This window comes from Theropithecus gelada, chromosome 16 (assembly GCF_003255815.1).
Source record: "Theropithecus gelada isolate Dixy chromosome 16, Tgel_1.0, whole genome shotgun sequence".
Taxonomy (NCBI): Eukaryota; Metazoa; Chordata; class Mammalia; order Primates; family Cercopithecidae; genus Theropithecus; species Theropithecus gelada.
The window spans coordinates 71,560,101-71,583,900 of NC_037684.1; the positions used below are offsets into that span (position 1 = coordinate 71,560,101).

A 23,800-nucleotide genomic window follows, 5' to 3' on the forward strand; every position below is an offset into this window, starting at 1 on the left:
GGTAGATGCAGCTAGAATGACAAAGAAATCTGAGACTCAAATCTGAAACTAAAACAAATAAAGGGACTCACTTTGGCTGGGAAATGTCCTTCCATGCGCATGCTCGTGAGGAGTATGGCTGGTAGAGACAATATCTTAGCTTTCCTTCTCCAGTCCCAAGATACTGTCTTGACCCTTATCCCCGCGCCCCTGTCACTTTCAGCAGGAACTACTACGAGACCTCACATATACAGAAAACTTAAAATCTTTCTATGTTAAATCTATATAAACAGAAAGTGTCTGATATTTAATAATATAACCTAAACACTTCTTGAAACGTCTTTCAACAGTAACTTGAATTTTAGTCCCAACCCCATTACAACTGAGCTGTTTGCCATAAGCTGTTTCTCAAATCAAATCAGAGTTAGAGGATCAAGGACATTTTTATTCAATGAGTATTTGGCGAATACCTACTGTTTGGAGCCAAGCCCTCTGGTTGACTCTGATGATCCAGAGATGAAGAAGATGGTTTTCAACAATAAGCACAATAAATAAAACACATGCGTTAAGATAGTAAGTATATCATCAACCACATTACATGTGAATGGGTTCAAGGCACTCATAAGATATGGAATTTTATCTTTAAGACATTTTGGGAGGCTGAGGCGGGTGGAACACTTGAGGCCAGGAGTTCAAGACCAGCCTGGCCAACATGCCAAAACCCCATCTCTACAAAAAAATACAAAAAAACTGGCCAGGTGTGGTGGTGGGCACCTGTAGTCCCAGCTACTTGGGAGGCTGAGACAGGGAATCGCCTGAGCTCAGGAGGCGGAGGTTGTAGTGAGCCAAGATCACACCACTGCACTCCAGCCTGGGCACAGAGAGAGACTCTGTCTAAAAAAGAAAAAAAAGACCTTGTAGCCATATTCTAATACAATAGATACACCTAACACAAGCAACGGTCAAAAACAAAAAAGATTTTGAAAAGAAGCTTCAGGCAAATATTAACAAAAAAGAAAGAAGATAAATTAATAATAAAAAATAGAATTTATGTTGAAAGGATGAAAGTGACCAGAGAGTTGTTCGGTTGTTTCATAGAGGAAAGATTTGGTTTGTTTGATATTTACTTCTTGTTTACATGATCTATGACTGAAGAAAATAAATGTTTATGCATATAATAACATGGCCTGGAAAAGTAAAAACCAAAAAATAATCAAAATATGAGAAGAAATTGTTAAAACCACAATGACAGTAGAAGACTTTAGCTTCCTTCCTCAAAATAGATGTCAGGTAGACCAAAAATAAGAAAGAATGTAGATTATATAAGAGGGTTAACAAATTTGGTCTAATAGATGTATTGAAAACTTGTGTCTATATAGCAAAAGACACACATTTTCTATACAGCAAAACCATAAGTTATTTTCAAACACACATGGGACAGCTTTTCAAACTGATTTTAAGGCAACAAAGAATACCGCAATAAATACCAAAGCAGAAATGTTATAGGCTCAACACATAACTAAAGGCAAACCGAAATTAGACATTAAAAACAAACTAGCCAAAATAAATTTGGAAATTTAAAAACAGCGCTCCAGATAATTCCTCGGATTAAAAAAATCAAGATGAAAAGTAAAAATTTCTTCAGCAAGGAATTATATTGAGAGCCACATGGCACACCTGTGGGTTGTAGCCAAAGCAGTTCTCAGAGGACACTATATACACTTCTAAGCATTTGCTAGAAAAGTCTTTAAAAAGAGTGAACTAAATTTTCAACTCAAGAACCTAGAAAAAAAAACAACGAAATAAGTCCAAAATTAATTGACTTAATACGGATAAAAGCACAGAGTAATGAGACAGAAAAAATATTAAAATACTTCTAATAAAAATGTCTGGTTCAATGAGCAATGACAGATAAGAAAAATTTTGAAGTAAACACAACAGCAACTAAAAACCAAAACAAACAAAAAGAAAGTCAGAAAAACAAATAAAACCAGTGAGCCAAGATATCACCTACCAGATTTAAAACATATACGTATATTTTGCTTATTATAGTATATGGTGTAAATTAAATATACAGTTAATAATTATATATCTTATAATATATAATTATAGAACATATTATAGAACTATGATCTATAATTATATAATCATAGAACATACCATAGAACTATGATATATAATTATATGATATATAATTATAGAACATATCATAAAACTATGATATATAATTATATAATATATAATTATAGATCATATATGTTCAAGTGCTTATAATTATATAATACATAATTATCATTAATAAAATGTATTTTATTTATAGACACACATGTGATGTTGTGTATTATATACTAAATTTACATGTATGCTTCCAAAGTCTTAATTCTGTCCCATTCTTTTATTTTTCTTTCATGATTAATACCATATTTTTGAATTGCTAAAACTTTATAATACAAATATAAGCTTCGTATGTTTAAAAATATATATAAATATCATATAAAATATATAGTCTATAAATAAAATATATAATTATCTATCATAGTTCTATGATATGTTTCATAATTATATATTATGAAGTATGTAACTATTAATTGTATATTTAATTAATTTATTTTTATTTTTATTTTTATTTTTTCTGAGACGTTGTCTCGCTCTGTCTCCCAGGCTGGGGTGCAGTGGCGCGTTCTCGGCTCACTGCAGCCTCCACCCCCTGGATTCAAGCGATTCTCCTACCTCAGCCTCCAGAGTAGCGGGGACTACAGGCACCCACCACCACTGTCCGGCTAATTTTTTTTTTTTTAATGGAATCTCGATTTTGTCACCCAGGCTGGAGTGCAATGGCACGATCTCAGCTCACTGCAACCTCCGCCTCCTGGGTTCAAGCAATTCTCCTACCTCAGCCTCCTGAGTAGCTGGGAGCACAGGCGCGCACCACCATGCCCTGCTAATTTTTGTATTTTTAGTAGAGACAGGGTTTCACCATGTTGGCCAGGCTGGTCTCAAACTCCTGACCTCAGGTGATCTGCCCGCCTTGGCCTCCCAAAGTGCTGGGATTACAGGCGTGAGCCACCGTGCCCAGCTTGTATATTTAATTTATACCATATACTATAATAAGCAAAATACAACAGACAATACATAGTGTTGGCTATTCATTTGGTAAAACAAAAAATTAAATCTCTAGTTCACATCATTAACAAAATTAAACTACAGAGAGAACAAAGAGAAAACAGCTAAGTATAAAATTTAAGAGCCATATGATTAGCAAAGGAGAAATATGAACAGCCAATAAACATTGTAAAAGGTGGTCAACCTCACTAGCAACCAGGGAAATGCAAGTGAAACCTATGAGGAAGGTGATACCAATTTTCATCCAGCAAATAGGCAAAATTCAAAATAAATGGATAATATCAGCAGAACAAATAAGTGATAGCTACCTGCATACACCATTCATAGGAATAATATTATTATTATTATTATTGTAATCCTTTTGTGATCAGCCATTTTGTGACAGAATATATTAGGTTGATAAAAAAAGTAATTGTAGTTTTTGCAATTAAAAGTAATTTAAAACTTGTAACACCTCTAGCATAATGGCACAACAATATATATATTCAAGTGCTTATCTACTATATCCTGAAAAAACATTGAACATATACTCAGAGAAAAATAAATAAGGACATTCATTGTAGCATTTCTATGAGGGAAAATAAATTATGGTATATCCTTACAATGAAATATTTTGCAGTAGTTAAAAAAATCATGAGTTAGAAAATGAAGAATCTTTGAAAGATCTTCAAGACAATGAAAAGAGTAAGGTGCATACACAACATGTCATCGTTATGAAAACAAACACCAAAAAACTATAAAATTGCATGTAGACATCCACAGGCATGCAAGTATTCGTAGAGAAAGAGCCAAAGTTGTGTCAAATTGATGTCAGCGGGTTCCCCCAGGAACTACTGTTGCATGAAGAAGAGTTTAGTCAAGAAGGCCTTTCAGTTGAGAATATTTTCATGTATTATAATACTTGTACTACTTAAATAATGAAAACCAATTTAAAAGATTACATAGGTAAAAAAGATGCAGCAGTCTATTGACTTATTAAGAGTTAGGATTCCAAAACTCAAAGGGCTACTGGAATTCTGGGCAGGACTGGGCTTCCACATGCCCAGGAAAAGAACAGGGGCTTTTCCTATCCTCCAATAGCATTGATCAAAAGCTACACAGTGACAGCGAGAGAAAAAAAAAAACAGAGCCCAGCCCAGAGAAAGCAACCTCCATCCAGCTCCAAAAGGCTGGAGCAAGATTCAAGAGCTCTCATTGTTATTCAAAGGGAAGCCCACAGGCCCCTGAGGACATTTCGAAGCTCAGATGATGCTGCTCCCCAGTCAGAACCATTCATCAGAACTGGAATAGACAGATAACCAGCGCAGTAAGAGACAGCAGATATCACACACTCCGAAAATGATAGGGCTTTGATCCTGTCCAAGGATAGGGTCCCGTGTGAGCAAGTGCAAAGCCTGACTCTCTCCAGCATTTGCGTGCTCCGATTAGGACAGTCCAGGCAGGGCTGGGCTCTGTTGCCAATTTCTTCTGACCACCCGTCTAACTTGCCGCATACATTTTTTTGGCCTTGAATTCTGCTTCACTAACTTGAGGCACTAATATAGTTTACTGGGTTGTCATAATCATCAAACAAAAGAGTTGTCATTGAAGCTCTGTTCAAGGATAGTGCAAATAACTCCACCTAAAAGGCTCATGTGAGAAACAGGGTAAACAAGCACTTACAGGCTGTTATTGAGCGGCCAGGTTCTGGAGCATTTCTATCTGGGTCACACCAAGCCGTATGAAAATGGGAGCTACGATGTTCACACAAGCCAGCTTATTAGCACATCGGCCAGAACTCCAAAAAGTGTTTTGATACAACTTTGGCATCAATTCATATCTACTCTCCAACATAAAGTTTCTACAGAGTCAGAGAGCAAATATCTGCACAGACAGCAAACTATCTATAAAGAATCAGAGAGCAAATACTTTAGGCTTTGCAAGTCATACGGTCTTCTTAGCAACTACTCAACTCTGCCTTCGTAGCACAAAATCAGCCATAGCCACAGACAAGATGTAAATGAGTGGGTGTGGCCCATTCCTCCAATAGCCATATATCCAATAAAATCTTATTTACAGAAGCAGGTTGGATTCGACATGCAAGCTATTACTTGCCAAACTCTGCTACAGCAAAACAAGTCAGATGTACAGAAAATAATTATTCGAGTTCAGAGAAATATAATGCAAGGAAAAATGCTGTCAATTACAAACCTGTTTTGTTTAGATCAAACCTCGTGTGACACCAACATCCCAAGTGGCTAAACTACAGATTAACACAAGCCCCAGTGTGGCGATACTCTTCCCCACCCCCCACCCATACTTGCAATTTGTATGCAATAAATAGTAGAGGTTATGTTGAGTACCTGCTGTCCTCCAGGCCACACTCAGTTCCTGGTGCAAAGTGGAGGCCTGGTAAATATTCGTGGAGTTCCCACTGGCAGTTTTAAGCTAATATCCAGCCTTGGTGCTGAGCACTGAATTAAAAACTAAAGCTCTGGCCAGGCGTGGTGGCTCACACCTGTAATCCCAGCACTTTGGGAGGCCGAGGCGGGCGGATCACGAGGTCAGGAGATTGAGACCATCCTGGCCAATGTGATGAAACCCCGTCTCTACCAAAAATACAAAAATCAGCTGGGTGTGGTGGCACGTGCCTGTAATCCCAGCTATTTGGGAGGCTGAGGCAGGAGAATCACTTGAACCTTGGAGGCGGAGATTGCAGTGAGCCGAGATCATGCCACTGTACTCCAACCTGGAAACAGAGCAAGACTCTCTCAAAAAAAATGTTCTTTGCAGGCCTCCTGTTCTGAGAGTGTCCAGTACAAGAGCTGCTGACAGCTTTCTGACATGGGCCGTGGCAGCACCCAGACCCAGCTCCCCCCAGATAGTGGGAAGCTCGAGTTGCACAACAATCAAGGCTCATTTCAAGGTCAGATTCCTGCTGTAGGAGCAGCTGAGCAATGAAGGAAATACATCAGCCCCCTCAGCTGTATTCTTAGCCCAGGGCCTACAACCCAGTGAGTTAAGGACTCAGAAAGTATGAAGCACTTTTCAATGTAACAGGTCATGTGCATCTTTCATTACCAGCATGGCACCAACCCTGCCCCATATCAAGTCCCACTCTGGGCAATTCATAAAACCGTTCTGAGTCAAGAGAATAGGTTTTTTGAAAGTGAAAGGAAGGACAGTTGCAAAAGAGTCAGAAGAGACCTTAGAGAGGCCAAGAGAGAAAAAGCCATGCGAGGGTGAATAACAGAGGCAGAGTTATTAATACTTCCCATTTGCATAGCGCTAGACTGTTTTCAAAACACATGACCCCAAGTCCAGGGCTCCCACGCCCAAACCTCCCAGCCCACAACCATCACACAGATCGCCATTTTCCTTATTTCTCAGTATGAATGTCATTCCAGAAATAGCTGAGTCTCTGAAAGGCCCCCATCCTAAACAATGTGGCCTTTGCCCATATGCTTCGCCCACCAGCTCAAGCATGCCCAGAGCCCAGCGTGGGTCTTGCCCCCTGGGCTTCAACTTCACCCCCAGCTGGTGGCTTTGAAATGGGGCTCGCCGGTCAGGCTAACTTTGCCCATGATTCATGCAGAAAGCAAAACAGATGGAGACAACTGCGTGCCAGCATGGAGCTCACAAAGGCGATGAAGGCCACGTGGATGGCTCTTTCAACAGGTAATTCTGGGGGCGTTTTAGCTAGAGCAAAGCCTGTGTCTGGCCACTAGTGGGCACAAACTGCTCAGTAAGTGGAAGGAATCTTCATGTCAAGGTATTCCGGCTAAAGCTGATACAGTTGTTCAATGACCTGCATTCCTAATTAAGAGGCTTTGTGGCAGGCACAGAGCTAGTTTGTCCGGCTCTAGTTTTGCACTTTGGCATCCATATTCTTGTTCTGCTAGTGAGTTCTTAGACTTCTAAAGGGAATAACATGCAGCCACTGAGGTACCTGAGGTTGCTGGATAATAGTAAGCTGTTTGAGGCTTTTTTATACCCTTGTTGGAAAACTCTAGAAAAGGGAAACAGAGTAGGCTTTGTTTCTCTAAGAATTGCTCTTGGAAGACTTACTCCACCAGATACAAAAGAAAAAGGAGGGACGTGGGTTGCATGATCAAGGATATCAATCTCCCTCCTTGATAATTCACAATGTACCATGAATGATCAAAGCCTGCTTAACTTTCAAAACTCAGTGTCCTTCAAACTGATTTATCAGGAAACTTTTTTTTTCCTGTTTTTTAAAAGAACAGCTCACTTTAAAACACCGAGTTTGGCCACAGAATATGACGGGAAAGGCGGTTGCAATTGCAGTCATGAACTGCATCAGTGGAGAATGAACAGGGAATAATTGGTGTAGTTTTAAGATCTTTAGGTTTAGGAGGAATTCTCCCTATAGAAATAATAGAGTTCTCCTCTTTCTTTCCCCCAAAGTATGAAAAAAGACCATGCATGATGGAAATTAAGAGCTAGAACAACAGAACTGCTCCCCTCCCCCAGCAACAGTAAACCAGTGCCCATCTGCAAGCACAAAACCCATCCCTGCTCCCTCTGCCTACTGAAATTCTACCCCATTGCCAAGGCCCAGCTCAGAGGCCACCTCCTTTTAGGATCCCTCGATGCAACAATTACATCCTGAACATGAACAGAGGCTCCGGGACCCATGCAATGTGCAGGTCGTACCTCAACTTCAGGTCCTACCTCAATGCCCACTCTGCTTTTAGGAAACCAGGGTACCTGCCCCAGATTACCTAATTCGTTAGAGGCAGACCCGGTGCAGAAAAACAAGGAATCCCTGATGCCCACACTACTAGTTTTTCTACTACAACACACTGGGGTGCAGAGAAGTCAATGATATGTTTGAAATCTAATGAATTAAATGATTCTACCACCGTTCTTCAGACTTAGAATCCACACAAACTAGAGAGGGAGGAAGGAGAATGGTGTGGCAAAGAGAGAGGGGCTCCCCTTATTCTCCGCTCATCAGCCTGCCAAGCCAAACCACTGACCAAACTACAGACGGGCAAGAAGAGGCCTTGCTTCTGCAGCGGGGACTCCAGTGGAATCCCCAGCACCAGAGAAGCCACTGAAAGAAGGAAGGAGGTATCACCACCGGAGAAGAGAAAGAAAAACTGCAATCGTCAACTGTTTGAAGAGTCATCATATAGAGGAGAGACTGGGGTCACCCTGCGGTCATTGTCCAGGAGGCATTATGGGGATTTAAACTCTTTAAGGATGAGCCAAGCAACTTGATAAAACCCAAGTCCAGCACATCAGGCATGAATGAAGGCAACCAGAAGTGACTGGACAAAAGAGGGGCAGTGTTGGGTTTAACGAAGTAATTTCTTAAGTGACAATATCTCCTGGCATTCCTCCCTCATCACTGGCTGCTCATCCCCACTCTCCTTCCTGTACCCTCATTAACCCCTGGCATGCTCAAGACTTAGCTCTGAACACTGTTCTCTTTTTCTGTCTTCTGCTCTCAACTCCTCCCCAAATAACTATATTCGGCACCATGACATTGAATACCCTTCGGTATAGAGGAATGACTCCTGACTTTGAATTTCCAGCCCAGACCTCTCCCTTGAGCTAAAGACTTCTAAATTGAAGTGCTTTGCTGATCTTTCTGATGATCAAAATGTAAATCCTGATTTCTACCCCTTGCCCCAAATCTTCTGTTCCTCCTCCAGTCTCCCCATCTCAGTCCAAGATCCAGTTACACACCAGTTGCTCAAGCCCAAAACCTAGAGTCATCTAGAATCATTCTTCCCTAACTTCCTACATCTAACCCATCAGCAAACCCTTTCATGAGACCTGTTTTCTTCTCTACTTCCCCTCCCTAGCTAAGCCACCAGCTACCTCCTAGAGTTCTTGTAAGGATTAAATGCATTGCTCTTCAAAGAATGCCTGGCACTTACGTGAGCTGTTTGTATTCTCAACATCATCGTCATTGTCATCTCAGTGTCATCATCATGTCCAGTCTGGACTATGACCACAAACTCCTCACTGGTCCCCAGTTTCTACTCTTGCCTCTCCCCAGAATTCATTCTCAACAGCCAGAATGAGCTTACAAAACACAAATCAAATCATGACACTCTTCTGCTTAAAACCCTTCAATGATGTCCCAACTGTCCTTCTCAGTACCACAGCCTGTGAGGCCCCAGCGATCCTGCTCTCATCTCTCTCTCCCGCATTCCCCACCCTCTTTTCTTCAGCTAACTCAGGGCCTTGGCTCTTCCCTTTACCTCCTGGAATTTTCTTCCCATGGTTCTTCCTATAACTGGTCCCTCCCTGTCTTTTAAATCTCAGACCACATCACTATGGAAGGAAGAGGCCTTCCCTGAGCAGCTCATTCCTCCAGTGATGACTTTCCCTTTGATCACCCTATTTGTTTCCTGCAGAGCACGTTCCACTACCCATAGTGATGCATTTATTGTGTATTGCCTGTTTCCTCCAGCTCCTTGTGAGCTGCACAATGGCAGGGACCTGCTCTTTCTTGTTCATCTCTGTGCACCCCATTTCTAGAATAGTGGCCAGTATGTAGGACAGGCTCAGTAGAGTTGAATAACAAATGAATGGATCTCACTATTAGCTCATCAAAAATAAAAGAGGCTCTCTTGAAGGCAGTGAGTTCCCTATCAGTGGTAGGATGAACATGTGGAGGGCATATTGCAGACAGGTCTGCAGCTCGATGGGACAGGGAGGAGGGATGGGCCAGATGACTCCAGGTCCCTGCCAGTGTTGGGGGCCACACGTGTGTGGATGACTGCACAGTCAGAAGGCTTCATCCCAGACAGCCTTCTCTCGGGCACCAAAGATCAACATCCACAACCTCAGGCTGCACCATGGCCAATCCCTGCTCCTGAAATGCAAGGGATGTTTTCTTGGTGCTGGTGAAATCTTGGGGATACAACTGAAGTTTTTTTAAAGCAAAGACTAGAGTTTCCAGGTCATATGGTTCAGACACAGGTTCAAACAAACATGTCATACTAATTCCTGGGTATTGGCATTAGAGAAACTCCAAGGGTTGAAATCTTGGCCTGTTGACAGCACATTCCATCCTCTGTACCTCCTTTGCACCACCAGGGCCTCAGCATCTCATAAGAGCCTGTACAATCCACAACCATTACTTGGGTAGAGATTACGGGTTGACTCAGGGAGCCACAAAGGTTTTAAAATGTAAAACATGGGCCCATAAATGAAGAAGGTCTCCTGTGTTTTCTAAAATCTGGCCAACAGCTGGGCCACAGACAAGGAAATTGTCTGGTGTCCTTGCCAAAATGACAGTGTCACCAAATTGATAAACAAGTCTGGGATCATTCTGAAGACAGGGATGATAGGAGCCCACCAAGGACTCATGTTGGGGGCTGCTGAGACTGGCAAGATTTAGTTTCTCTAATTTTCAACCTAAGGCACTGATCTAATGCCACACGCAACCTATTAATAGTCACGAGTTTGCTGTTTCTGCTGTTGCTGCTGTTTAACAGAAAAGAAGAGTAGTAAGTGGTCATCTTTTCAGTGCCTGGTGCTGGTCCAGCCCACATACTGTGGCAGAGGAGACCCACCTGTTGTCACTGGGAAATGAGGGGCTGCAAGTACTGCCCTTAGACAATGGAGGTGGCCAAGGATGTTTGGGGACAGATTAGAGGACAGCTCAATAATTCCCTTATGCTTTGGTGTTGAGCACTGGCCTCCTCTTTAAAAACAAAAGTGATTCAAAAAGGGACACACTTTTTGTGCCTAACACCTCAGCATGAAAAAGTTTCTCAACTACCTTTTCTTCTGAGACAAGAGAGGACTTCGTGAGCAGGGACAGGGCCTGAGAGACAGATTTTACTGAAGACAAACTCTGCCTGGGTCCTGCCTCATCACTGAAGCTGACGAAGACCAGCCAGGGGCCAGGGCAAGCCAGAACTGTGCCCTTCCAGCTCCTGGGCTCCCACGTCGCCTGTGGCTTAATTCCAGGATTCTGACCCATCCTGCTGCATATCAGGTCCACACGAATTCAATAAAGAGCAGGGGAACGCTTGTGAGAACTTGGACTTGATATTTGGATCTTGGAGACTTAAAAACGAAAAGCACTGGCTCATTCAACAGCAGGGCAAATATTTTGCCTGAATCCTCTGGGTCAGTAGATTTTCAACTCGCCCATAGGGTCTTGGGGAGGAGGCTTGGCACACCCCTCCCCCTCACCAGAGCCTTCCAGACTGTATGAGTCTGCAAACTAAAGCTCCAGGAACTGGCCTCATTCAAAGCTAACCCATGGACCCTGCCTGCCATGCCCTGGGGCTCCACTCTCTTAATTAAGGCAAAGCCAACCTACTTGTTACTCAAAACCAGTTTTCTAGCATAAAATGTTCACAGTTATTTTCTGATTGTGAAAATAAAAGATCTCAATAAGGAAAACAGGTAAGGCAGCAAAAGAAAAGAAAACCGTCAAAGTGATAAGAATCCTGTCACCCAAAATAATCACTGAAAATATAACCGATGCATTTCTACCTTGTACAATTTCTGATATATTCTGCCTTATGGAGGCTTCGGGACTATCACTCCAACTTGGAATCCAGCAGACCACTGAGAAACCCATGGAGACAGCAGGTCTAAGGAAACCACAAAGATTAGAAATGCATGCATATGCACCCAGCTCCTCCCTAGTGTGGGTGGGGGGCACACACACTTTGAGATGGTCTGTGATTCTACTTACCCCTCACTCTCTGTTCCCACTATTCTGCCCTGCCCTCTGTCCCTCAACTAACAACCTCCTTCCCCGCCCAGCAATCTTGCACTTGATGGTCCTTCTGTACAGAACCTTCCCCAGATGTTCATATGGCTGGGTCCTGGCCACCCTCAAGTGGTCACTCCTCAAGGAGACCTCCCTTCACCTACTGCAATCCCACTTTATCTCATTAACCTGTCTTATATAGTTCTTACCATTACCCCCCCCCTAAATTCTCCATGTTTATTGACTGGTTTGTCCAGTAAAACATAAGCTATTGTTCACTCTTGTAACCTTAGTACCTACGGTAGTCTCTGGTACACGATAGTTGTTCAAGAAATAGTCTCGCGTGAAAGATCAGAAGAGAAATGAAGAGGCTCCCGAAGTGGGAAGGTCATGTTTCAGGAAGTGAGAAAATGCTGAAATTCCAAGATGAGGGGAAGAGAGATGGGAGGTGAGACTTAACAGGAGCAGGAGTGGATCGTTCAGGTAGATTTCGATGGGCCTCGTTAGAGATTTTCCTCGGAAGCTTAAGACCAACGAAGGGCCTCCGAAAGGTTTCCAAATGAGGAGTGATATAATTAGGTTTGTGGTTTTTTAAATATCAGCCTGGATTCCGTATGAAAAATGAGTCACAGAGGAGCAAGAAAGGGTGCAGGCAAACTAGTTAGGAGGCTGCCCTGGCGCCTCTGACAAACGAGGAAGCAGCGTGACCACAGGTGGGCAACAGGCGTTGGAACCACGGGGTGGCCTGAGGGACCCGTGACAATGCTGAGAAGAGAAAGAAGGAAACACGTCAAGGCAGACCCTAGATATTTGGCTTGCCAGCTGGTGAAGCAGCATTCGCTAAAATACTAGAAAGTGACAAAGGGGTGGATTTGGCAGAGGAGATAAGGACTCTCTCTCTGGCCTAGTGGCTTGGGGGTCTCTCTTCGATATCCCAAGGGAAGTGGCCAGGAGATAGCTGGATAAACAGGTCTGGGATTCAGAAGAGAGGTCTGGACTGGAGGAAAATAGAGATTCAAGAGACGTCATTAAATAATAATAAGACGGCCGGGCGTGGTGGCTCACGCCTGTAATCCCAGCACTTTGGGAGGCTGAGGCTGGCGGATCACCTGAGGTCGGGAGTTCATGACCAGCCTGATCAACATGGAGAAAGCTCGTCTCTACTAAAAAATACAAAAAAATTAGCCAAGTGTGGTGGTGCATGCCTGTAATCCCAGCTACTCGGGAGGATGAGACAGGAGAATTGCTTGAACCCGGGAGGCGGAGGTTGCAGTGAGCCAAGATTGTGCCACTGAACTCCAGCCTGGACAACAAAAGCGAAACTCTGTCTCAGTAATAATAGTAAAACTTCATTTGTACCTGGAGAGGTGGTAGAAATAGAGAGAAGCCTCGACAGATCCTAAAGTTTCTGAGAAGAGTCCATATGAGAATGGTGGGGTGCTGACAGAACCCAGGATGAAGCAGAGATGGACTCTTTGAAGAATGCTGAAATAACCGGGACTTACGGAACTGTAGAGGGCGCAACTGAGCTATTGCAAAAGAGTATGATTGGGTATGGGAGGGGATGGTCAAACCCTCAAGGGAAGTATTCCACACCAGGCTTACAGAGAAGTACTTGCTGTCAAGTTTCTGTGATTTGAGAAGCCATGTTTCCCCCAAGGCCGAATGACTATATTTCTCGCCTTCTCTTAGAAATAGGTGTAGGTGTGACCGTGTTACATTTCATTAAAAGAAAAGGGGATTCATTCTTCCCCACCTCCTTTCTCCACCCTACTGCTTGAATCATGGATGTGACGGCTGGAGCTCTAGCAGCCTTTTGTGTCCTCAAGATGACAACCAAACCCAAGAGATGGTTATGAAATGAGCTAGCAAGTATCTGCATCTCTGACAATTTCATGGAACCTCCATACCTCTCTCAGGCTACCTACTTCCAGACTTCTTTGAAAAGAGAGAAAAATAAATGATCATATTTCAGCCCCTATCATTTGAAGATGTTCTCTTATACACAGTCAACCCTAATCCTAACCAGAACACTAGCCAACTGGTCTACCCCATCCCCTGCCTTGCTCTACCCTTACCTTAGGTCATGTCATTGCCCTAACAGGGAATATTCTCTTCCCCCTTGCCTGTACTGACTTAAATCCTGCCCATCCTTTGGAGGATGGATCAAATTCTACCTCCCACCAGAGATTTCCCTTCCACTTCCTCCCTGAACTCGGGCGCTGTCTGCCTGCCTCCCTTTGGGCATCTGGCCTGCTCTGCCTTCCAGGAGAGTGATTCACCCTTCCCTAGTTATCTCCTGACTCCTTGACCAGGCTCGGGACCATCAAGGCAAGGTCCATGCTTTCCAGATCCTCGTACTCCCTGGGCTGGAAAGGAACTGGATACAAGATCATAATGAATATCCCCACACTAAGCCTCTCTCACCTCTGCCTACACGAGGCAGATAAGGAGGGGATGCCAGAAAGTATATAAACACATTTAGAAAAACGAGAAGGCAGGCAGAGTCAAAGTCAGTTAAAACTCTAAAACTATTTCTAATATCAAGATGTCGTTTGGGGGCAAGATCTGGTATATCTCTTTCAAACTATACAACCTAGATGTTAGACTGCCTCATGGCACGATGCCAGGAGGCCTCATTCATATAGAAAACAACATAAATGGCAACCGCCAGAGAGAGGTGCAGTGTCGTGGTCGTGCACCAGAAAAAGGAGTCCTTTCAGAAAAAAATACCGAGTCACATGGCACAGTGGCTCACGCCTGTAATCCCAGCACTTTGAGAGGCGAGGTGGGTGGATCACCTGAGGTCAGGAGTTCGAGACCAGCCTGCCCAACATGGTGAAACCCCTCTCTACTAAAAATACAAAAATTAGCCAGGCATGTTGGTGGGCGCCTATAATCCCAGCTACTCAGGAGGCTGAGGCAGGAAAATCGCTTGAACCCAGGAGGCGGAGGTTGTAGTGAGCCGAGATCATACCACTACATATTTTTTCACACTTGCAACATATTCTTCACAAATCGATGTCAATAATGAGTTACTTTTGATTACTTAACAAGTATTTTTTTTCAAACATACTTTCTAAGAGCAAATATAGACACGGTAAATGGTTTGCAACGAGCATAGTTCATTTGTAAAGGCAGTATAATGTTTTAAAAATTACACACCTTTTTCAGCTTATTGTTTGCTGCCACAATTGTTAAACTCAATCAAAGAGGCCCCCGAGGATTCGACACTTAAGGCTGAAGTCGTAGCAAGTGCTGCCACGTTGGGGAAGAGAGCGGCAGAGATAACCACCACTGGGGAAGTGTAAACGGAAATTTCAAATTTAGATTAAGCCTGAGTGGAGTGGAAACAAACCCAGCGTGTTCAGGGACAGCGTCCAGATGTTTTCAAAATGCCCTGATTGTGGGAGCTGAGAAGGGAGATGTGGAGAACAGACACTCTGGGGTGCTCTCAGAAAGCAATGAGACAGATTTGAACCCCACCCTAAGGAGGCATTGTAAATGAACCCAAGAACATGAGCTTGGCACAGAAGGAACAAGTTGAGAGATAAGAAGTTTCCTGATTAAAATAACCCTAGTGCCTCTTTGAGATCTGCTTCTAGCACCAACTGACAGCTATTTCCAACCGCAGAAGACACCAAATGCAAGTCAGTAACAGGCTACATACAGGTCAATATCGCTTTCTTTCCTGCAGATGGTTTAAGCACAACTTAGCAACTCCTCTGCCACCTCGTTTCTGCTGAAGCTCAGCCGGGTTTTAACACACCTGCCAAAACTGCCCCCTTCCGGGCCCAAGAGTCCAGGATTCCGTGCCAAGTCGCGTGGCCAGATGCCACTTGGGGATGGCGCCTGTGAGCACCAAAGCCTGCCCTTTTCGGGTTGAGTCACTACTTGTAACCACCAGGTGTCAGTAGCGAGGACGGAGACTCCCCTCCACAGTGCTCAGGGACGTTTAGCCAGACCCTGAAGGGGGAGAAACCGGATGCTGTGGCTTTGGGGACAAGCAGTGCTATGGTCACATTCTCAGGCACTCGTGAGTATTTCATTTACTCAGTTGCCAACTCACCGTGCAAACCCACCATGTAATTTCTGGGATGGCTTTAATTCAACGTCTTTCACATACTCAGAGACAAGATTAAGCACTGTTCTCACTTCAATAGGACTGGGATCTTTTCTCCGTTCCCTCCCCAATCCAGAAGGTAAAAACATAAAGCAGGGTTTTCCACTCCTTGCTTATCTTCTCCGTATAAATTACCAAATGAGTATTTTAGCAGTTTCTATTTGTACTGTGGTTCAAGGAATTTGGTTAATAATGCTTCAGCTTGGGACATGCTCGGGTATTACTAGGTACAGAGCCGTAAGAGGGGAAAGTCTAGCAAAGAAATTGGATTATGCAAAGCCAGGACCAAAGGCCACTTCACTGCCTGTTTTATTGAACTGGATCTAAATTGGTTTCTCTCATCTGGTGTAGCATCTTGAACATATATACTGGATCTATGAGTAGCTGCAGCAACATTTAAAGTTGTATTTCTGTGGCCTTTTAAACCCAGGATGTTAGGAAAGCTCTGCTATATCTATAGGTCCTTCCAGCCTGAGGACACATCTTTTGGAACAAAAGATCATGTGGATCCAGGTCCACGGGCTCTTAACACCAATCGCTGTGGCCTACCCAGTCACCAAAACAGCTCATCCTGTTTACCTCCGCCTGTCTGCATCCAAACACGCAGGGCTCCTGGCTGGGCATTCCTTTCCCTCTGGGTGCTTAGGGTATCTAGTTGGTGCTTCTGCTGCCAACTATCCCTTAATTTGACCCTCATGAAGCCTGGCTTCCACATCTCACAAGCAAAGATGCTGAGGACAGAGGAGAAATACAATCTTCTGGATTAAGGACCCCAAGGCTTAGCTTAGGGTTTTGCAAACAGCTTCAAGTCCCCATCTTGCAACAAGGAAATATTCAAAGGTTTTGATGCTAGGTGGCATCAGTGAGGTCCAAGACCTGGAAAGGCAGTCAGTCTTGTGTCCATATGACTGATGGTGCAGTGAGGCAGTCCCACTGTCACTGCAGCAGAAAGGGGCAAGACGTTTCTGAATAGGCACAGCCACCAAACCAAAGATACACGTTTGATCCAATGTCCCAAGGGAGTCTGCCTAAGGCTTAGCTATCATATCACCTTTACAGCTCCCATGTCGACATTTTTTTTTTAAATCACAAAAAGCATTATCCTAAGTGATCAGGAGGGCGCTAGGGGCATGTCTCTAGATAGAGTGAACCATAATCATGCCCAGGCTCTCAGCTTCCCCAGTGAGATCACCACCCCTCCCATTTGCCTTGGACTCATGGCTTCCCGTCACATCCCAACCCACTCCAGCAACAGCATTCTGGCTTGTGTCTTCCAATAAGCGTTTCCAGCTCTGGACTGAGAAACGTGTTACAGGCATCCGAGGACAAGCTCGTGGAGCACAAAACCAGCCTCACCGTTCGGTGATGATGAGAAACAGTGGTGGACATTTCCTGAGGAAGAGGTGCTACAGTTCTGCCAGAGATCAGTTGCATGTCCATTCCCCACGATCCATTGCTAGAGAGAATCAGATAGATATCCTGAGTCAGGGAGGGAGTGAGGAGTGAAGGAAAAGGGGAAGGAGAAAGGCCCAGGGATGGCGAAAAGCACCCTGATGCACCTAGCTACCCCGCCCGCCCCTGCATGGTAACAGCCAATGTTTTATGACTTGAAAGCACGTTGTAAATGGAAAAGTTCTCCATGCACACGGAAACGATTATGTGCAGAGATGTTTACTATAGTAGAAGGAGCCATGAACTCAACCTGAGACACCTGCATTCAAGCCTTCTCTCCTCCCAGCATCTCTGGGGATCATTCCCCAAGCCCCTCTCTCTGAGTCTAGTTCCTTGTATATAGCTCCTATCAATCTGATGTTATCATCACCAGGCACCATGGAGATACTGTGAAGATGCTTGTAAATGTTAAACCAAGTCACAAATCCCCAACATAATTATCTCTCACAGAGACTACAAAATCATGCTGACAGGCTGGGCACAGTGGCTCACGCCTGTAATCCCAGCACTTTGGGAGGCGGAGGCGGGCGGATCATGAGGTCAGGAGTTCGAGACCAGCCTGGCCAACATAGTGAAACCCCGTCTCTACTAAAAATAAAAAAATAAAAATAAAAATGAGCCAGGTGTGGTGGCAGGCACCTGTAATCCCAGCTACTCGGGAGGCTGAGGCAGGAGAATCGCTTGAACCCGGAAGGCAGAGGTTGCACTGAGCTGAGATCACGCCATTGCACTCCAGCCTGGGCGACAGTGCGAGACTCCGTCTCAAAAAAAAAAAAGAAAAGAAAAGAAAAGAAAAATAAAAAAAAAAAGAAAAAGAAAATCAGGCTTACAATGTGCCTTAAATTAAGAAGTGAAAGCCACCATAGGAAAACTGCCTGAATGTCTGCTCATCTTCATCGCCAAGAAAATAACTTTAAGATCTCATGGGCTGGACAGTTTTGTAACATAAGTTACTCTGATGGCCTGTTTCTATCAGTGGAGGCTTTACTAACAAGGCGTTGTGTTCATGCCGTAAAGGCGACATGGGACCAGTGAACTCTTTTCCAGAAAAGCCCATTTTAACTTTCCAATTTCAAGTCCTAAAAGGGTGTTTTATAAATTAATTCACCCATCTGACTACGGTTTGGATAAAAAAAAATCCATAAATACCCCTCTTCTTCAATGAGGCTGCATCAAGGAAAAAAAAAAAAAAAAAGTTAAACAATCTTATCAAATGAAGGTCGGGGCCCCTAGATCTGCTGTGAAGTTATTTGGCTTAAATAGAGACCTGCGCACCTAACCCAGCCCAGCGCTCGCTTCGTTCCTATCACTGAATCTGCTCTCGTTTTCTCAAAGCAGCTGGAAGGGGGCAGATTGCCAGAAACTTCCCTGGGACGTCTGAGACTTCCAACTGTCTGCAAATAACACAGTCCTGAACCAGAAGGAGCAAGGGCTGGGAACCCAGATAGGGAAGAGCGGGCCGCGCAGGGAGCCTCCCAGCCAGGCACTCACGCTGACGATCGTGGAGACGAACAGCAGCACCAGCACCGCGACGTGGAGGACGATGATACCCAGCAACAGGAGGAGCATTCTGGCGGCAAGTTCTGCTCAGCGGAGTTTCTGCCTGTGGGGAGAACGCTGGGCGTGAGGCCGAACGCACTGGGCCGAGCGAGGGAGGCGCGCGCAGAGGGAGGGTCGCGCGCACTAGCGTAAGGCCCGGCCTGGCCCAGCGCCCGCAGCCCGCCCGCCCGCGCGGGTCAGGAGCCTTCGCGCCGCCTGCCGCCGAGAGGGGGCAGCAGCCTCCTGCAGGACCAGCGCCCAGCGTCCAGCGCCCAGCCGGACCCGCCTGCAACGGAACATCTTTTGCTTTTGGAAACAAAACAAGCGGTTCGCACGTCTAAAAACACCCAGGGAATAGAGGGGTTTCCAGAAAATATGAGCAGAGGCCACTGCACGCTTCCACCCACCCCGAGCGCCTCCCGGAGACCGCCCTGTAAGGGGAGAGGTCCAGTTCTCCGAGACCCCAGTTCAGATTGTGAATTCCCCTACGGGGTGGAGGTAGGGGTGAGGGGAGTAGGCGCCCAGATTTCCGTGATAGACCTGGAGATACCCGTGACATGCGCTGGGGCAGACAGCAGCGAGGAGGCTGGTTTCCCAGACCCCAGTGCTCTCCGCATTCCGTTCGTCTCCAAGTTTCCACCCAATTCTGCCAGCGTAGAGGAACCGTCCTGGCCCCAGCTCAGCCTCGCGCAGACTCTGGCGGCTCCGGAGAGGCGGTGCAGAGCCAGAGGAGTGTGGAAAGGAAAAATGGCTCGGGAGGGTTGCCCGGATCCTGCGCTTCCCGTCCACCGCGCGCTTCCCCAGGCGCGCCCACTGAGACTTCTGGGGGCAGGGGGCATTCTGCTCCTGCGCTAGACCCGCATGCTCGCCTAGGGGTCCAGTCTGCACCCCAGGCACTCAAAGCCAGGACACGGACCCCATCAAGACTGAGCTCCGGTCTGGGCGCGGTGGGACAGGAGCCCAGGAGCCTGGACGGAAGGGAGTAGATGTCCAGCGGACGGGAGAGAGAGACAGAGAGTAAAAGGCCGAGTCCGATAATTTCAGCCGGTCAGAGCTGGCAGGCCATCTATCCTAAGTAATGCGGTCCTCGCCCCTCATTTTAGACTTTGGGGGCACTGAAGGCTGGGATGACTTGTTAGAGGACATGCATGGCTGTGGAAGATCTGACTGAGACTCTGGAGACCATTTCAGGCAGAGTCTTGGGCCAGGGAAACAACGTTTCAATAACCCAGTTTGGAAAGTACCCAATCCCAGGCCCCTCCGTTTCTCTCCACAAGCATCACATTCAAAGACACTGGAATGCGCTGGAAGAAATAAACAAGGATTTCTGATGACTCCCAGAGGGTTTGAATTAAACAGAGGGCATGAGGCTGGGAACTGGGGAGCCACAAGAGTCCAGCACTCTCGGGATGTCCGCCACAGGGGCTGTTTTGCCACTGTGTCCCGGAGTCAACGCCTCTTCAGCAAGGCGAAAACTGAGACGCCCTTATCCGCTATCCAGACACCAGCACCATCACCCTTGCCCCGTAAGGTCTTACAGACCATAAAGGCTCCCCTCGTTGTATTACTCCAAGCCCCATTGGAAGGGAACAGGACACACAAGGGACCCTGTGCCCCTAAACAGAAGCTCCAGGGAGCTGGCCAAAGCCCCGCGCCTGCTCTGCGCCTTCTGACACCCTCACTGGAAGATGCCCACATTTCTCCTCCATCTCCTTCACTCTCCCCACCAAATCACTTACAGCCCAAAGGAACAGCTGTCCCGATCCTCAGGGTGGCCTCAAGTACAAACTCGGGTGCGTTGGCTCCGCTGCTGGCGCCGCCAAAGCTGCGCTGCGGGGCTGCGCGCGCGCGAAGCAAGGGGGCAGTGGGAGGCTCCCGGCGTTCCCCTTTAACGGGAACAACGCCCTGTTTGCGTCGCTGCAGTAGGGTGTGTCCCTGGGTCAGCGTGTGCGGGAGGGCGGGACTCAGCGAGGAGAGGGGGCAGGAGAGAGGGAGGGCAGGAGACAGTTAACTTGGCCTTAAATGCGCCTCAGGGAAAAGCTGGTCTCTGCAAAATCGCGGCGACTTTTACTCGAAACCAGAGGCGGCCGAGCTTTCTCACCTCCCACCTCCCTCCTCCCCCGGCCCGGTGGAGATCATGGAAACCTAGTGTTGACCGAGAAACTGGCTCCTCAGCCCACCCTGGGAAGACCCAGCCAAATGTAGCTCAGCGGATGCCCAAGGATGGGCTTCGGGGCGCGCCGACGCCGACAGCGCCCGCGCGGGGCTGAGGTTGGATTCCACTCCCACTAACAGAGGGCAGCGGGCGCTTGAGGGCTGGAGGAAGTCCCTCTCCTCTCGGGTCCTGGAGCCCCTGCCCTGTCCTGGCGTCTTAGCCGGGCACACCTGCCCCTCGCCGGTCCCCGCTATTACTGTCTGCACCTACCAAGCATGCCGGCTTCCTAGGATTGGCAGGGATTGATCTAGCGGGCTCTGCTTGAGTGCGAATTAGAGAAAGAAAAGTCGGGCGACTACCGGATAGCGTGGTCTGGGATTGGGCTCCTCCTAGCCTGGGCAAAACCAGACTACCACCGAATAAGCTCAGGCAAAGTGTTTCTGCAGCAGTCGGGCTTGGCTGTCAGCCTTGACTGGCGTCCTGGCCATGGGGTTTAGGGGGCGGGTGCGAGGTGGCCATTTGAGGTGGGGTTGGAGCAGCCAAGGAAATCAGCTGATTCATAGCCTCCTAACGTGACCCGCCCAGCGTTACAGGGAGAGAGGCTAGCCCTTCAGTCTCCGCTTGGCAGAGGCGCGCCCAACTGAGACTCCCGTGCGCAGGCCAGCCTTGATGCACGGGACGGGGAGCAGGAATGTGGATGTTAAAGGTCTTTGCCTGAAAATGCAGCAGTTCACACACGCGCGCGCGCGCGAACACACACACACACACACACACACACACTTCCCTACCTCTAGTATACTGTCATAGAAGCTCATCCCTCTCAATGATTCAAATAATTCTATATTAATTCACAATTTGAAAGGAGCTGCTACTTTAGCTAATTGTATATTCTTACTGTAAGTAAAAATAAATTTGAAAAAGTCTTCAAACGGTGATCTTTTTAAAACTCTCATGTTATCAGATTAAAATGAAGTGTACTTGTAAATTATATTTACAGTTCCCATTACACGCCAGGCACTTTGCCTGGACTTTGTATGCATGGTCTGTGAGAGGCAGTGGTTAGGCATTCTGTCTCTGGGCTCCAACAAACCTAATCACCTTGCTTACTTTTGTTGTGAGTTTGGACAATTTCTGAAGTTCAGTGAGCTTCAGTTTTCTCAGATGCAAAAGGAACTAGTAATGCCTGCTTTAAAGGTTTATGGTGATGATTGAAGGAGACAATATGTACAAAGCAGTTAACATCGTGTCTGCAACATAGTAAGGGCCCAGTGCCCAAATTGCCACCACTATTGTAATATCACATTTAACTCTCACATCAACTCTTCAGGGAAGACCTGACCACCTCTGCATGAAAGTAGCTTGTAACTCTGATAGGTAGGTCGATCGATCGATCGATAGACAGGTAGATCGATAGATTGATAGATATTTATAAATGAAAGTGCATAGGCAAGTAGAAAAAAAAATGTCTAAAGACCTGGAAGTGTTTTCTTTCCTCCATGGGTCATTTTATAGGTTAGATTTGCTCTAGAAATTATTACTTTGTTTTATGCTGTTTGGACATTTGTTTATTTAACCAACATTTTTGTGATTACTACATACTCAGGACAGTTCTAAGTAAGCACTTTACAAATATTAGCATATCTAACTCAGGATTTTCTTTCCCTTCCTTTGTGATTTTCAAATAAACTTTTTAATAAAGTCTAATACACATACAAAAAAAGTGTACATATTGGGTGTTACAGGTCGCTTCTTCCTTTCTTTTGAACCCAATAGTTTAATCAATAACCACCCAGGTCACAGCGACACCAAACGCTGCCAGACAGGTAAACCCAACCCATCTGTCCCTCACTGCCTCTGGTCTCCTGCCTGGCTCTCAATGGTGGGAGAGGAAATGCTACTCAGTGCCTGCTGACCAGGCTTGCCACACCCAGAGCCCGGCTGGTCAAGGCTCTGCCACAGGTGGCAGCTTCTCCCTAACCTGCTTACCAAGGCCACCTGCCGGGTGTGTGTGAACAGCTATTTTCCATGGGGGAAGAAGCATCTAGATTCCTTTCTTCCTTTCAATCTGGATGCATTAGGGTTTCTAGATGCTCTCAGATGGCCCCCCACCTCCCCAGCCAGAGTGTATATCCACCTCTTAACCAAGGATATAAAAAAACCCCTGAACGTCCAGTCAATTCCAACACAAATGCACCATCTCTCCTGCAATCCTTTTCATTTGCAGCTTGCAGGGGGTGGGGAATTAGGCAATTCTTGTAAAGCATAGGCATGCATCACCCAGAGGCACAGGTTGCCAATAAAACTCACCCAGCCAAACAGCGTAACCCCTTCTTCCAAGCGGATTTCTTTGCAGTCAAATGCAAGGGATGCTAAGGCAAGGCCCTCCCCACAGGACAGCCAGAGACCCGCAGCCGACAGACTAAGCCTGCAGCTTCCAACCAGGCTCCCTGAGATGTTCCCTGGTGGTGCTCCCTGTAACTGAAGCCAGACCAGGCGTCTTTCCAGTTTATTCAGGGGCTGGTCCAATGCTGGGATATGTCATGGTGGCCTGAGAGGTTCTCAGCCTCTATTATTTAAAGAGACAGTGTCCAACTTTGTGTGCTTTCCAGAATACAGTAATCTCAAGAGGCCCTGCAGGGCATGGAGAAACTGGAATCAGAAGGGAGAGGAGCTTTGAGTATGCCTGAAGTCTGTGATGCCAAGGCTGTTCCCTCTGGAAGTGCCAACCTGTGTA

General features: G+C 46.0%; 1 protein-coding gene across 5 annotated transcripts in view; it reads right to left on the reverse strand.

Moving 5' to 3' along the window:
* The window catches only part of PMP22 (peripheral myelin protein 22), a 35,827-nt gene extending 12,250 nt beyond the window's left edge, over positions 1 to 23,577 (reverse strand). The window contains exons 1-3 of one of the 5 annotated variants that reach the window (XM_025361630.1): positions 23,374 to 23,577; positions 18,864 to 18,971; positions 17,277 to 17,376 (exon numbers count right to left, since the gene is read on the reverse strand). In XM_025361630.1, the coding sequence (XP_025217415.1) occupies positions 17,277 to 17,376; positions 18,864 to 18,941 (178 nt within the window). In that variant the 5' untranslated portion in view covers positions 18,942 to 18,971; positions 23,374 to 23,577. Of the gene's footprint in view, positions 1 to 17,276; positions 17,377 to 18,863; positions 18,976 to 20,646; positions 20,812 to 23,373 lie in introns of those variants that run through there. The other 4 variants (XM_025361628.1, XM_025361626.1, XM_025361629.1 and 1 more) reach the window with 4 other exon arrangements.
* Between the last annotated feature and the right edge of the window lie 223 nt (positions 23,578 to 23,800).